The sequence below is a fragment of the Bufo gargarizans genome, chromosome 4 (assembly GCF_014858855.1).
Source record: "Bufo gargarizans isolate SCDJY-AF-19 chromosome 4, ASM1485885v1, whole genome shotgun sequence".
In the NCBI taxonomy this organism is placed as follows: domain Eukaryota; kingdom Metazoa; phylum Chordata; class Amphibia; order Anura; family Bufonidae; genus Bufo; species Bufo gargarizans.
The window spans coordinates 420,929,361-420,946,296 of record NC_058083.1 but is presented as its reverse complement, the minus strand read 5'-3'; the positions used below and the strand labels follow the sequence as shown (position 1 = coordinate 420,946,296).

General features: G+C 42.9%; 1 protein-coding gene across 1 annotated transcript in view; it reads left to right on the top strand.

Moving 5' to 3' along the window:
- The window catches only part of LOC122936316, a 41,675-nt gene extending 31,456 nt beyond the window's left edge, over nt 1-10,219 (top strand). Inside the window, exon 5 of the mRNA XM_044292469.1 lies at nt 9,595-10,219. Within this exon, the coding sequence (XP_044148404.1) occupies nt 9,595-9,702 (108 nt within the window). The 3' untranslated portion in view covers nt 9,703-10,219. The remainder of the gene's footprint in view (nt 1-9,594) is intronic.
- The last annotated feature ends 6,717 nt before the right edge of the window (nt 10,220-16,936 follow it).

Here is a 16,936-nt window from a genome sequence, read left to right as displayed (position 1 = left end):
GTATAATTTATTCTCCCGCAGGATGAGCAAGACCTGACGTAAGTGTTCCTTATGAGTTTTGAAATCAGGAGAAAAAAATCAAAATGTCATCCAAATACACTAATACAAATTTTCCCATTAAATGATAAAAAATGCTGTTCACGAAATGCTGAAAAACGGCTGGGGCATTCATCAAACCAAAAGGCATAACCAAATTCTCAAAATGGCCCTCAGGGGTATTGAAGGCCGTCTTCCATTCGTCTCCTTCTCTGACCCTGACCAGGTTGTATGCCCCTCTTAGATCTAATTTGGAAAAGACTTTAGCCCCAACAATCTGGTTAAACAGGTCCGGGATCAGAGGAAGCGGATAAGGGTCACGAATAGTGATACTGTTCAGCTCCCTGAAATCCAGACAAGGTCTTAAAGAACCATATTTTTTCTTAACAAAGAAAAAAACAGCGGCAACAGGTGACTTCGAGGGTCGTATGTGTCCTTTTCTCAGACTCTCAGAGATATAAGCACGCATAGCGACCCTCTCAGGTTGGGAAAGATTGTATAAACGAGATTTAGGCAGCTTGGCGCCTGGGATGAGATTAAAAGGGCAATCGTACTCCCTGTGCGGGGGCAAATCCTGAACTCCACTCTCAGAGAAGACATCCGAAAACTCAGAGAGAAAAGGTGGTATAGTCTTAGTAGAAACCTCAGAAACAGATGTCGTGAGGCAATTATCTCTGCAAAAGTCACTCCAACCATTTATTTGCCTCGCTTGCCAATCAATGATGGGGTTATGTTTAGTGAGCCAGGGTAGCCCCAACACAAGAGGAGTAGGTAATCCGCTAAGCACGAAACATGACACATCCTCAACATGAGCATCACTCATAATTAAACGAATATTGTGAACTATGCCCTTTAATGATTTCTGAGAAAGTGGAGCGGAATCAATAGCAAAAACAGGAATATCCTTTCCCAAAGTGCACACCTGGAAACTATGAGTTATCGCAAAATGATTATCAATGAGATTGACAGCTGCTCCACTATCTACAAAAATCTCACAAAAAATGTTCTTGCTCTCTAGCGCCACCCTGGCAGGCAGGACAAAACGGAAACTACAAGCAAACGGAAAACCTTCAATTTCCGCCTCAACCCTGCCAATAGTAACAGATGGAACATTTTTAAAAGATTTTTTCCTTTTTGTTTCTTTATTACTCCCAGAAGACTGCCTGAATCTCCTAGAGGGACAAACATTTGCCAAATGATTTATACCTCCACAACAAAAACAAACCTTCCCATGCGGGCTGAATCTTCTATTGTCAGAGGCAATCAACCCCAGCTGCATGGGCTCCTGCTCAGAAGGGGCTGACAGCGACTGAGACACCTGCGCACAGAATAAGACCGCTGCACTGTCCTGGGACTAAGTATGACAGGAAGGAGAGATCTCTCCTCTCTCTCTAAGACGCCTGTCAATACGAACGGCCTGAGACATAGCAGCGTCCAAGGAGATAGGCCTCTCATGAAAGGCAAATGCATCTTTCAATCCCTCTGAAAGACCATGGCAAAATTGACTTCGGAGTGCAGCATCATTCCAACCAGTATCAGCTGCCCATCTCCGAAATTCTGAGCAGTATATCTCTGCGGATTGTTTACCCTGGCATAACAGACGTAGTTTAGACTCAGCCAAAGCAACACGATCCGGATCATCATATATCTGACCCAGGGCTAAAAAGAATTCATCCACTGAACGGAGGGGCCGTGCCCCCACCGGCAGCGAAAAGGCCCACGACTGAGCGTTACCCCTGAGCAGCGATATAATGATCCCCACCCTCCGTTCCTCATCACCATAGGAATGGGGAAGAAGGTGAAAATGGAGTTTGCAAGCCTCTCTGAAACGCACAAAATTCTCACTACCCCCGGAGAACGTATCCGGGAGCGAGATCTTAGGCTCAGAGCAAACTCTGTGAGCGTAAGCTGAACCGGTCACTAGAAGCTGAGAAAGAGTCTTACGGAGATCAGCTACCTCCAATGAAAGACCCTGAAAGCGTTCAGTCAAAAGTGAAACCGGATCCATGCTTGAGACGGTTTTGGCGGTTTATAATGTCATGGAAGGTGTACAGGAAACAAGACAATGCAAAATGAATATATGACTCACTGGATCCAAAACTAAGGAACAAAAGGGAGACCCCTGCATAAAACCTGGCACTCTTCCTGACTCTGCTCAGCCTATGCGAACACCCCAATGGTGGATGATCGCATATCCACGTACCTCGACTATATAACACCTGAACCCCCTACAATAGTGAGGGGACACGACCACCGGCTCCCTACACTAGACACGGAGGGAGTCAGGGTCACCTGGGATCCAGCAAACATAAAATCACAAATGAATGTACAACACTTATCTTGTAGAAGACTGGGAAACAGGATCAGCATGCACACACACTCCAGGAAGTTGTATAAACCGCACACTAATGCATTATGGGGAGGAATTTAAAGGGATGCAATCAGTCCAACTACAAGACAGCTGAGAGAGACTAACGAGATAAGGAACTGAAATCCAAAACAAAGAAAAGCTCAAGGAGGAGGTTCTGAAAGGCATCTGTCAGAGCTTCTCAGATGTCTGGTTGTGACACCTATAGTGAAGCATGGTGGTGGCAGCATCATGCTGTGAGTTTTTTTCCCAATGGCTGGAACAGGGAGACTGGTCAGAATTGAGGGAAAGCGGAATGGAACAAAGTACAGAGTTATTCTTAATGAAAACCTGATTCAGAGTGCTCGATACCTCAGACTAGACCGAAGGTTTACCATCCAACCAGGAAATTACCCTAAGCAGACAGCCAGACAGAGATCACAGAAGTGGCTTAGGGACAATTCTGTAAATGTCCTTGAGTGACCCAACCAGAGGTCTGACTTGAACCCAATCGAACATCTCTAGAGAGACCTAAAAATGTCCACCAGTGGTCCCCATTCAACCTGACAGAGCTTGAGAGGATCTGCAGAGAAGAAAATCCCCAAATCCAGGTGTGCAAACCTTGGGACATCATACCTAAGAAAACTGGAGGCTGTAATCACTACCAAAGGTGCTTCAACTACTGTATATACTGGCGTATAAGACTACTTTTGAGCCCTAGAAAATATTTTCTAGAGTGGGGGTCGTCTTATACGCCGGGTATGGCGTGCGCTGCAGTGCCGGGACGCCCAAATTATCAACAGAGAGAGCCCGGGCTATTGCCTTGTATCCCCAGCAGCTGAGATCTGCGGATGTAACCCACGGCATATGCCCCCCCTGCGCTGTACCTTGTATACCGCCCCCTGCTCTGTACCTTGCATGCCTCCCCCCTGCTCTGTACCTTGTATGCTCCTTGTACCGCCATCCTCCCGGCCGCTAGCATCTCGCTCCTACGCATGTGCGAGATTTCATGCGGCGAGCGTGGATACACGGGATCCTCACTGCCGCTCGCATCTCGCTCCTGCGCATGTGCGAGATCTCCGTGCGGCGTATCTAAGTGCGGCGCAGATGTGCATATGTGAATGTGAATATGAAGAATAACATAACAAAAACATGTTCAGGGTATAGGTGGCACTTGTTTAGGGTCTGGGAGGCAGGGAGGGAGGACAAGGAAGGTGGTGGGATGAAGGGATGGTGGTGATACCATGGGATGGCGGTGGTACCCAGGGATGGTGGTGGGATTCAGGGATGGCAGAGGTACCCAGGGATGGTGGTGGGATGCAGTAATGTACTGCTGTGTGTTGAAAAAGGGGTAGTCTTATATGGCGAGTATATCCCAAACTTTATATTTTCAGTGTAAAAGTTGGGGGTCGTCTTATACGCCCAGTCGTCTTATACGCCGGCAAATACGGTAAGTCCTGAGTAAAGGGTATGAATTAGTTATGTGCGAATCGGCTCTTCCCTTTAGGGACAAACTGGGTTTATTCATCACATTATCTTTACCTGTGACCGAGGGACTGTCTTTACAGCGCTGTTAAAATAGATTTTTTTCCAATGAGTCCAGAATACAATGGCCGCCAGTTTTGCAAGACCATCTTAATCTCGTGGCTGCACCATTACTGTGAGTAGCAGCACATGTACGAATATACTCGATAACATACCTGACCCCAGGATTGTGGTGCTTTTGGATCCGTAACAGCGCATGCTCGAGATTAAGAAGGCCTTGCAAGACCGACAGCCATCTTAATCTGGCCTCATCGGAAACAATGCATTTTAACAGCACTATAAAGTCCCTCAGCCACGGTAAAGATAATGTGATGAATTAATTGGGTTCGTTCGTAGTGAGACAAACCAATTTGCTAATAACTACTTATGTCAATGGAAGATTTTCATTTTTCATTTTCAATAAATTAGCAAACATTTCTAAAATTCTGTTTTCACTTTCTCATCATGAAGTATTGTGGGCAGAATGATGGGGGAAAAAAATCAGAACTTTTTTTTATTTTGACACAGTGCCGCAATATAACAAAAAGTGAATAAAGTTAAAGGGACTTTCTGAATGCACTGATGTGTAGATGTCAGGGAGAACGGAGAGAAGTAGTTTTATAGTATACTAGTAGAAGTACCCGGCATCGCACGGGTATATTTCATCTATTTCATTTAATGTTTCTGTGTGTCGTTAAAAGATATCGACAGTATCCCCCATAACGGTGACATCTACACCACCCGCCCCTTTAACAGTGAACTCCACAGTCCCCCACCCCCACCCCCCACAGTGCCCCGCCACTTTAAAATGGTACCTCCACAGCAGCCCATCCCCTTAACTTTGACCTTCACAGCAGCCCGTCCCTTTAACAATGAGTTTCACAGCACTCTACTCCCTTGACAGTGACGTCCTCAGGGGCCCTCTCCCTTAACAAAGACCTCCACAGTACCCCGCTGCCTTAACAGTTACCTCACAGTACCCTGCTGCCTTAAGAGTGACCTCCACAGCAGTTGCCCCTTTAATAGTAACATGCACAGTGCCCGCCCCTTTAACAGTGACCTCCACAGTGCCCACGCCTTTAACAGTGACCTCCACAGTGCCCACCCCTTTAACAGTGACCTCCACAATGCCTGCCCCTTTAGCAGTGACCTCTACAGTGCCCGCCCCTTTAACAGTGACCTCCACAGTGCCTGCCACTTTAACAGTGACCTTCAAAGTGCCTGCCCCTTTAACAGTGACCTCAACAGTGCCTGCCCCTTTAACAGTGACCTCCGCAGTGCCAGCCCCTTTAGCAGTGACCTCCACAGTGCCCACCTCTTTAACAGTGACCTCCACAGCCCCCACCCCTTTAACAGTGACCTCCACAGCGCCCGTCCCTTTAACAGTAACTTTCACAGAGCCCGCCCCTTTAACAATGACCTCCACAGCTCCCGTCCCTTGAGCAGTGACCTCCACAGCTCCCGCTTCTTTAGCAGTGACCTCCACAGCTCCCACTTCTTTAGCAGTGACCTCCACAGCATCCTGCCCCTTTAACAGTAACCTCCACAACGCCCGTCTAACAGTGACCTCCACAGTGCCCACCTATATAACAGTGACCTCCAGAGTGCCCTGCCCCTTTAATGCTGTCGTGCTAAATTTTGTCTGAACAATTTTTATAATGATAGTCTCTGGTGTCACAATGCGACATGTTGTGACTGCGATACATGTACCAGCGTAGTTGTGCCCTATGTGTCATGCGACTTATTGTCGTCCTGTAGCCCTAGCCTAAAGCTGATCAACAGCAGTGAAGAAAAATGGCTGGGTTGTTATGAAAACCTGGAGTAAAACTGTGTGTATGGCAGTTAAGATTTGAATAGAAAGACTTGCAGGTTTGTACTGGCTAAGGCTACTTTCACACTAGCGTTCGATCGGATCCGTTCTGAACGGATCCGATCATAATAATGCAGACGGAGGCTCCGTTCAGAACGGATCCGTCTGCATTATTTTTAGCATATAACAGCTAAGTGTGAAAATAGCCTCGTACGGATCCGTCCAGACTTTCAATGTAAAGTCAATGGGGGACGGATCCGCCTGAAGATTGAGCCATATTGTGGCATCTTCAAACGGATCCGTCCCCATTGACTTACATTGTAAGTCTGGACGGATCCGCACGGATCCGCACGCCTCCGCACGGCCAGGCGGACACCCGAACGCTGCAAGCAGCGTTCAGCTGTCCGCCTGTCCGTGCGGAGGCGAGCGGAGCGGAGGCTGAACGCCGCCAGACTGATGCAGTCTGAGCGGATCCGCTCCATTCAGACTGCATCAGGGCTGGACGGCTGCGTTCGGGTCCGCTCGTGAGTCCCTTCAAACGGAGCTCACGAGCGGACCGACGAACGCTAGTGTGAAAGTAGCCTAATGCAGGTCATTATTTGGGAATATCTCAGGAACGGTACATCCTAGAGAGCTGAGACCCGGTCTGAAACCTTCCCGGACACCTGATGTACCTGTGTGCCTGTGGTGAAGATCGGTTCAGTCGTTTGGTCACGCATAAAGACAGACAGACGTCCAGACAGACAGACAGAAACTCATTTTTATATATATAGGAGAAAAGTTCAGAGATATCATGTCTAGGATGGCAGTGAGGGTGGCAGCAGAGTCGCTCTGCATCTAACAGTGAGCCTGGAGTGTCAACTCATTGCTAAAGGATAACTTGAGAGCCAGTTTAAAAAAATAAATAAATCACCCTTCTCCTACACATAAAAAAAAAAGACAGTTACATAAGCTGATATCTGGCTAATGACGTTTAAAAAAAAACCACTTGGAACAAAACTGTTACAATGGCAGTTCATGCTGTTGTCCCGTGCACATGGACATTGGTTGTCTGTGTGGGAATCTCCTCGTTGTTGCAGTACTGCAGATTAAATCTCCTTTGCTCTGTGTGCAGCTGCTGCCTGTGTGGTGCTGCTTGCTCTGCTATATATTCTCTGATGTGTGTCGATTCCTTGCCAGATCAACAGGTTCTGTTAGCTTTAGCCAGACCTTCCAAAAGAGCTATAATCCTTTTGTCTATCTGTGTACTGACTTTTGCCTGTTTACTGTTCTGACTCTGTGCCGCCTGCCCTGACCTCCGGATTGATTTATTGATTTGCACGAACTCTACCTGATCTGACCTCTGCCTGGTTCCAGATTATGCGTATTGACTGTCTCCTTGGTGCTTCTTCCTGGTGTCTCTGATCCCCATGGGTCAGCAGCCATCCGCACTAGTGGCTTGCCATAGTTGGTCCACACCTACAGCAATAACAAAAATGCTGCAAAAAATTTATTATTTTCTTCCTGAAATGTTAGATGTCAGATATTAACACTCTAGTAACATAGCAACACTGTTTATAAGACTGTAAAAAGACATCTGTCCATCCAGTTCAGTCTGTTATCCTGCAAGTTTATTCAGAAGAAGGCAAAAAACTCTGTGAGGTAGAAGCCAATTTTCCCCACTTTAGGGGAAAAAAAATTCCTTCCCGACTCCAATCAGGTAATCAGAGTAACTCCCTGGATCAACACCCATCTCTAGTAACTATAACCAATAATATTATTACACTCCAGAAATACATTCAGGCCCCTCTTGAACTCTTTTAGTGAACTCATCATCACCACCTCCTCAGGCAGAAAGTTCCATAGTCTCACTGCTCTTACCGTAAAGAATCCTCTTCTATGTTTGTGTACAAACCTTCTTTCCTCCAGACGTAGAGGATGTTCCCTTGTCACAGTCCCGGGGATAAATAGATGATGGGAGAGATCTCTGTACTGACCCTGATATATTTATACGTAGTAATTAGATCTCCCCTCAGTCGTCTTTTTTCTAAAGTGAATAACTCTAATTTTGATCATCTTTCAGGGTACTGTAATTCACCCATTCATGTTATTACTTTAGTTGCCCTCCTCTAAACCCTCTCCAGCTCTGCTATGTCTGCCTGGTTCACAGAAGTCCAGAACTGTACACAGTACTCCAGTATTATCTTATTGGCCTTGGCAGCAGCTGCCTGACACTGGTTTCTACAGCTTAGTTTGCTGTTCACTAAAATTCCTAGGTCCTTTTCTATGTCCGTGTTACCCATTGTTTTACCATTTAGTATGTACTGCTGACTTGCATTATTCCTTCCCATGTGCATAACCTTACATTTGTCAGTATTACATTTTATCTGCCACTTCTCTGCCCAAGCCTCCAGTCTACCCAGATCCATCTGTAGCAGTATACTGAAGAGTATATATCGAAGAGAATAGGGCCCAATACTGACCCTTGAGGTACCCCACTAGTGACAGTGACCCAATCTGAGTGTGTACCACTAATAACCACCCTCTGTTTTCTATCCCTCAGCCAGTTACTTACCCACATACAGACATTTTCTCCCAGTCCAAGCATTCTCATTTTATATACTAACCTTTTATGTGGTACAGTGTCAAATGTTTTGGAGAAGTCCAGGTATACGACATCCATTAATTCGTCGCAGTCAAGTCTAGAACTTACCTCCTTATAGAAACAGATTAAATTAGTTTGACATAACCGATCCCTCATGAAGCCATGCTGATATGGCGTTATTTGCTTATTTTCATTGAGGTAAGCCAAGATAGCATCACTTAGAAAACCTTCAAAGAGTTTACCCACTACAGATATTAAACTTACCAGCCTATAGTTTCCGGGCTCTGTTTTTGGACCCCTTTTCCATATTGGCACCACATTTTCTATGCACCAATCCTGTGGAACACTCCCTGTCAGTATAGAGTCCTTAAATATCAGAAATAAGGGTCTGGCTATGACATTACTTGTTTCTCTTAGGAGACGGGGGTGTGCCCCATCTGGTTCCGGCAATTTGTCTATTTTAATATTTTTAGGACGCCACTGTACTTCTTCCTTGGTCAGACAGGGCACTTTTAATGGGGAATTTACTTTTACATTCTTAATTTCATCTAACAATATATTTTTTTCAGTGCATACAATGAAGAAAAAAATATTTAATAGCTTTGCTTTCTCCTTATTGCTCTCTGCAACTCCCCCCTCATTACTCTGTAAAGGGCTGACACCTTCAGATTTATACTTTTTGTTCTTATATAATTGAAGAACATTTTAGGGTTAGTTTTACTCTCTTTGGCAATTAATCTCTCGGTCTCTAGTTTGGCTGCTTTTATTTGTCTTTTACATATTCAGTTTTATTCCTTATAGTTTTTCAGTGCTTCCTCGATACCCTCCTGTTTTAGTGATTTAAATGCTTTCACTCTATGCATTGTATATCTCAGGAAAAGAATTGTGTTTATCCCAAACATTATATTTTTTTAAAGTATGTATGCTATAAAATTGCCATAAATGCAATGATCGGTTCTCCCCCATTGAGCTCCATATTCCTTTGAAAATGATAAATCTCTGGCTGCCTGCAGCCACTACTAGGGGGTGAACACTAAGATTTAATGCATCTAGTGGAGAATCTAACAGGAGCTGTAAGAGCCTCTGTGAAGTCAGTTCCCTCTAGTGGTGACTGCAGGAAATTCACTTGACTATGTTGGGAAGCAGGACAGGATCATAGTAGTGGTATGGTATACCTCCATACAGTATAAGATTATAAGTTGGGCTTGAGTTGTGTCTTTTTTAACCTTACAATGTACTATGCTCAAATAAAAGTACTCATGTATTCTTTCTCCATTTTATTATCCCTGACAGAGCACTGAGAATCCCATTTACAGCAAAGATGAGGAGGAGGTGGCCGCATTTTCTTCTCAGTTAAGAAGAAAATTACTGTCTCAAAGGGCTAAAGAACCTGAATATTAAAAAATTTTAAACCCTGCAGATGAAACACTTAAAAAAAAAAAGGGAAATATTCTAAGGTCCTCACTCATTATCTATTGTCTTGGTTTCATAGTTGCAGTCCCAGCTCTACTACCAGGGGTGGTTGCTATTTCGCCTCAGAAATAACGAACTCTGAGCCTTTGCTGAGGGTTCTTTAATTGTAAGTTGCGACCTCATTGTTATCTTAAACCTTATGTTAGATCAATTTGTGAAAGATATGGCTATATCATGTGTAGGTTTAAATGCACACCATATACATCAATGCAATACCTCATATATCACAGCACAAACTAGATGATGTATTTATTCAGACACTAATTATTATCCAAGTCATGTCTCAAGGCCTGTTTAAAAGGTCGAACATTGGATAGTTACCTTACTTCTGGTAGCATTAGAGGTAGAACGTGCTGAAAGCTCATTTACATACCCTCTTCCCTTTATTCAGACACTAGAGACTAGACGATGTATTTATTCATGAAAATATTGTCGTGGTCCTTCATTCAGCAGAAACAGACACTACTGTCACGAACTATGGATCCGATCGCTCCGGATCCCACAGCTGTGACGTAGTGGTCTGTGACGGAGTCTGCGCACACACAGAGACCTCACGTGACCGGGGTATTACCATTCGGCTAACACCCCCCACTACACTTCGGTAACTGCCACCACAGATCAGTGGATGAACCGGATATCACTTACTGACCAACCGCAGTCAATCACCCCCAGCTACAATTCCTAAATGCAATTTAACTAACTACCTGGTAACGTCTCTTCAAAGGCAAGGTACGTTGTTCAGCAGCTTAGAATATGGAAGACTTGGCCATTTAGATTTTATAATCTTTAATAAGAGGTAAAAGCAGTGCATACAAGTCTAATGAAAATGACTATAAATCTACAGAATAATAATAACAATATAAATAATCACGACAGTTCAAATGAAAGGGAAAAAGATGAAAGAATACTTAGTTTCTCTGGAGGGTTTCAGATGGTCGTTCATATGTCCTTTTTGAATCCTTGCAAACCCCTTTTCAGTATGTATCAGAGGAGACCCTCAAAGTTCTTCTGATACAGGGATATGCCGTCAATGTCCAATTAAAGGGGTTCTGCACTTTCAATTAACTGATGATCTATCCTCTGGAGGATAATACATTAGTTTATACCCCAGTGTACTGCCATACGAATATATGAGTAATGCTAAGCACTTTTTGCTAGGTGCCCCCCCCCCCCTCCTCCGCCTCCCGGTTTTCTTGCTTGTTTTTTAATCTTATAGGACTACTTTAGCTACAGCAATCAACAAACAATCTAGGTATGAATCTACTGTACCTGTGTTATATAGATACTGACCTATATGTTAAGTTATACTTCAACTTATACTGTATGTCAATTGTGATATGAATTGTAATTGTATCATCACTGTTTATTTGAATAAAAACTGAATTGATTAAAAACCCTACAGATGTACAGTGCTGTCACAAAGCTAAGCCCTCTTCCATAGTGATCTTTAATTTTGTAAATATACAACAGCAGTCGGGTATTTAAAGATGGCGCTAGCTCGCGAGCACAGGGGGCACCATTGCCGCCGGCTGCCTGCTGTTTTAAACAGCAGAAAGCCGGGGCTAATGTATGAGATTGACCATAATATTGATGAAATTAAATTCATTTACCCCTCAGATGCTGTGATAAAATGTGACCACGGCATTGGGAACTCAAAAACCGGGAGAATGCGATCCTGGCCATACACCGCCTCCGCCCAGTGAGGATTGGGGTAGCCGGATTTTGTATGCAGCAGCCTCGGTCCTCCTGAATGATATGAGGATACTGCAGCTATTTTGGTATAAAGACCCTGGCTATAACAGGGCTCCATAGGAATATAGGGGCGCTGGCCTCTTCATAACTTTGGTGGATCCATCGCCGCTTCTAAATGTAAGACAGCTTTCTAGCATTCTTAGGGCCCTTGCACGCGACCGTATGCCCTCCAAGACATAATGTCCGTGAGTGGGCCATATGTCCCAGAGCTGCATTGATCGTGCGCGCGGGAGCACACAGCATCATAGATTACAATGATGCTGTGCACGTCGGGCAGCCCGCGGGGCTATTGTCCTGCACTCATATGATCTTATGAGTGCGAGACAACAGTTCCGCGGGCGGCCCGATGTGCACAGCATCATTGTAATCTATGATGCTGTGTACTCCTGTGCGCATGATCAATGCCACTCCGGGACATATGGCCCGCTTACGCCCGGACATATGGCCCGCAATGCCACTCCGGGACATATGGCCCGCTTAGTAAGTCTCAGAGGGCATATGGCCGTGTGCAAGAGGCCTTACATTTAGACCATTTTTTACACTTAAAACAGGTATAAAAATTGGTAAATGAGACGGGCCTGCTGGCCCACCCCCTTCCTAGCCCACTTCCACTTTTTAAGACCTGGTGTGAGTGAGGAGAAGTCGCAGATTGCAGCGCAAAGGACCTTTGTGCTGCAATCTACACCAGAAATATGCGTATTTCTGTTTAATAAATGACCCCTTAATGCAATTCTCATAGATTCCAGTACTAATGCATTGAGATCTATAAGATAGGGGAACTATGAAAAAGTGTAAAAAAAAGATAAAAAGGTTTTAAAGATTTAAAAAAATATATACACATTCTAATCATCTCCTTTTTCCCCAAATAAAAATACATAGAAAAAAAACATCATAAAGATCTGAGAGTGCTTCAATCCTCAATCCTTAGATCCTTCTGGAATGGCAAGAGACATAGGATATCGTGTAAATTCCTCACGGCCCTTAAAACGCAAGGATGGCTTGGGGTACCTGATGTTACTAGATACTATTGGGCAACGCATTTAAGGCATATTCCTGACTGGTCGAACTTCTTTGCCTATTCCAGATGGACGGAGATAGAAAAACTATGGATTGCACCAGTACACCCAAATGCGTTACTATGGTATCAACTACCAACTAATCAAATACCGCAATTTTTGGGACCTATGTCCCTTACATATAATATATGGCAGACTTGTAGACGAAGATTCCCCTTGGTCTCTGATAAGTCTTCCATGATACCCTTCATATTTAATCCATTGCTCCCATCAGGTATGCATGCCTCCTTTCTTCAACCTTGATTCTCCAATAAGCTGTTCCGATTTGTAAACATCGTGGACTATAGAACTTTTAGGATCATACCTTTTGACAACCTTAAAACCACATACAGCCTGTCAGGGCCCTCCAGATACCAGCATCGACAAATACAGCACTTGTTCACAACTCTATTCTATGCTAATCAGGTATCTACGCCGACGATGTTCGAAAGATTATGTAAACTCTCGGACTCAACTAAGGGGCTTATTTCTGAGATTTCTGAGCCCCCTCCACAATATCTAGACATCCATACATGTCCAAGTGGGAGACGTGGTTAGGGAGAGAACTCTCTTCGGAAGAATGGAAGCTAATATGGAAACGGACAGCCCTGACTTCTACTTGTGCCACACACAAGGAGAACTATAAAATTCTAATGTTTTGGTAAGACACTCCTCAACTGCTAAGACATTTAAATCCTACCTTGACAGATGTTGGAGGTGTAGGTCGGGGTTGGAATCTCTCTTTCATATCTTTTGGTGCCCCCTCATATTGCCGTTTTGGAAAGAAACACGGGGACTTCTCTTACAGCTGACTGATATTAACTTTCCCTTAGATCCTTACCTGGATTTGTTGAATATGCTCCTGTAACCTTAGCAAAGCATACCCTATTACTTACACTTCATATACTGACAGCGACCAGACGCCTTATAGCCAGTTTTTGGAAGCGACAGGACCAACCTAGTCACTCTGACCTTACTGACAGTATTATGGATGTCAGGTGAATTGAGTATCTAACTGCCCTTATGACAAATCAAGTTGGATGATTCGATAATATTTGGCAGCCTTGGGATGTGTAATATTGACACACTTACGTTGTATTTAACCGTTGCTTCTTTGGTTTCTTTCCCCTTCTGTGTCCTGTCCTGTCTTAGTTCGTCTCCCTCTTTTTTGTGTTTTATGCATATCTGCTGGTTGTTTTCACCACATTCAGCGGGTTGGTGTTAGCCATATACTAGACTTATTGCATGTTTATTTGAACACGTATATATACTACTTAGGAGATCATCTGTGTTTAGGTGATCTGTTTTCTCTCATAGTACATATGTCTAATATTTTTGGATATTGTACAGAAACAACATTACTCTTGTATGTTCCTTTTTTGACAAATACTTTATTAAACAGAGAATTATATATACAGTACAGACCAAAAGTTTGGACACACCTTCTCATTCAAAGAGTTTTCTTTATTTTCATGACTATGAAAATTGTAGATTCACATTGAAGGCATCAAAGCTATGAATTAACACATGTGGAATTATATACATAACAAAAAACTGTGAAACAACTGAAAATATGTCATATTCTAGGTTCTTTAAAGTAGCCACCTTTTGCTTTGATTACTGCTTTGCACACTCTTGGCATTCTCTTGATGCTTCAAGAGGTAGTCACCTGAAATGGTCTTCCAACAGTCTTGAAGGAGTTCCCAGAGATGCTTAGCACTTGTTGGCCCTTTTGCCTTCACTCTGCGGTCCAGCTCACCCCAAACCATCTCGATTGGGTTCAGGTCCGGTGACTGTGGAGGCCAGGTCATCTGGCGCAGCACCCCATCACTCTCCTTCATGGTCAAATAGCCCTTACACAGCCTGGAGGTGTGTTTGGGGTCATTGTCCTGTTGAAAAATAAATGATGGTCCAACTAAACGCAAACCGGATGGAATAGCATGCCGCTGCAATATGCTGTGGTAGCCATGCTGGTTCAGTATGCCTTAAATTTTGAATAAATTCCCAACAGTGTCACCAGCAAAGCACCCCCACACCATCACACCTCCTCCTCCATGCTTCACGGTGGGAACCAGGCATGTAGAGTCTATCCGTTAACCTTTTCTGCGTCGCACAAAGACACGGTGGTTGGAACCAAAGATCTCAAATTTGGACTCATCAGACTAAAGCACAGATTTCCAATGGTCTAATGTCCATTCCTTGCGTTCCTTAGCCCAAACAAGTCTCTTCTGCTTGTTGCATGTCCTTAGCAGTGGTTTCCTAGCAGATATTCTACCATGAAGGCCTGATTCACACAGTCTCCTCTTAACAGTTGTTCTAGAGATGTGTCTGCTGCTAGAACTCTGTGTGGCATTGACCTGGTCTCTAATCTGAGCTGCTGTTAACCTGCTATTTCTGAGGCTGGTGACTCGGATGAACTTATCCTCCACAGCAGAGGTGACTCTTGGTCTTCCTTTCCTGGGGCGGTCCGCATGTGAGCCAGTTTCTTTGTAGCGCTTGATGGTTTTTGTGACTGCACTTAGGGACACTTTAAAAGTTTTCCCAATTTTTCTGACTGACTGACCTTCATTTCTTAAAGTAATGATGGCCACTTGTTTTTCTTTACTTAGCTGCTTTTTTCTTGCCATAATACAAATTCTAACAGTCTATTCAATAGGACTATCAGCTGTGTATCCACCTGACTTCTCCACAACGCAACTGATGGTCCCAACCCGAATTATAAGGCAAGAAATCCCACTTATTAAACCTGACAGGGCACACCTGTGAAGTGAAAACTTTTTCAGGCGACTACCTCTTGAAGCTCATCAAGAGAATGCCAAGAGTGTGCAAAGCAGTAATCAAAGCAAAAGGTGGCTACTTTGAAGAACCTAGAATATGACATATTTTCAGTTGTTTCACACTTTTTTGTTATGTATATAATTCCACATGTGTTAATTCATAGTTTTGATGCCTTCAGTGTGAATCTACACTTTTCATAGTCATGAAAATACAGAAAACTCTTTGAATGAGAAGGTGTGTCCAAACTTTTGGTCTGTACTGTATATATATATATATATATATATATATATATATACAGCATAGGCATTGCCACGTGCAAAAATGTCCATACTATTTAAATATAAAGATATTTTTCCAGTATGGCAAAAGACTGGAAAATAACATCAAAATTGCCGATTCCCTATTTTATTTGTCACTTAACCACCCCAAAAGAAACAAAAATAGTTTTTTCCAGTTGTTTTTTTCAGTAATAAAACACAAGAAAAACTATACATATGTGGTATTGTTGTAATCATAGTGACCTGGAGAATGAAAGTAACAGGTCAGTTTTACCATATAGGAAATGCTGTAAAAACAAAACCCATAAAACTATGGCAAAATTCTGTGTTTTTTATAATAATTCCACCCCTTTTGAAAAACAAATTCCCACTTCCCACTACATTATATGCAATCTTAAATGGCGCCACTAACAAGTACAACTTGTCCTGCAAAAAACAAGTCCTTATGTAATGGGAAAAACAAAAAAGTTATCACTGGTAAAAAAATGAAAAAACATAAAACGGCCCAGTCCTGAAGGGGATAAACAAATATGTAATATTAGCACTATAACAAAAGAATAAAGTGGAGGGCACTCACTTATCCAGTGTTGTATAGAAGCATAAGATTGTTGGTTCAAAATAATTAAAAAAATATATTAATAAAAAGAAGATATAACATAGACCCAGGTTCACCAGTCAGTTAATTGACAAAATTCATAGTCTTATGGTTGTGAGTTTATTTATAGGTTGATGATAATTCACAGAGATATGGGCAATTTGAAAGCAGTCACAACCATAGGACTGTGAATTCTGTCAATTAACCGACTGGTGAACCTGGGTCTATGTTATGTCCTCTTTTTATTAATAAATTATTTTTATTATTTTGAACCAACAATCTTATACCTCTATACAACACCGGATAAGTGAGTGCCCTCCACTTTATTCTTTTTATTATATTGCTAATTTACTGACCGTGGGTAAGTCACGGAGTGTGCACCTAAACTGTAGATCTAGGTTAGGTTGAGCCACCGATATCTTTATTATTGTTGTTACCAAATATGTAATATCATTGGATCTACATAATTACATGCTAGAAATATCACTACAATTACAGTATTTAATAAATGGCTGTCCAACACATCATCCATGTGTAAAAGTAAGAAATAATTGCTTCCTTTAATTTTAAGTCACATTCCTGTTAAACCTACACACTGCTATATGTGAGAGTGTCTCTATTCATACCTAATAGATGTTTGAATATATTTGTACATTTGCAAAAAAATGCTGAAGGTGTACTTTGAGTACATTGTTATACCGTAA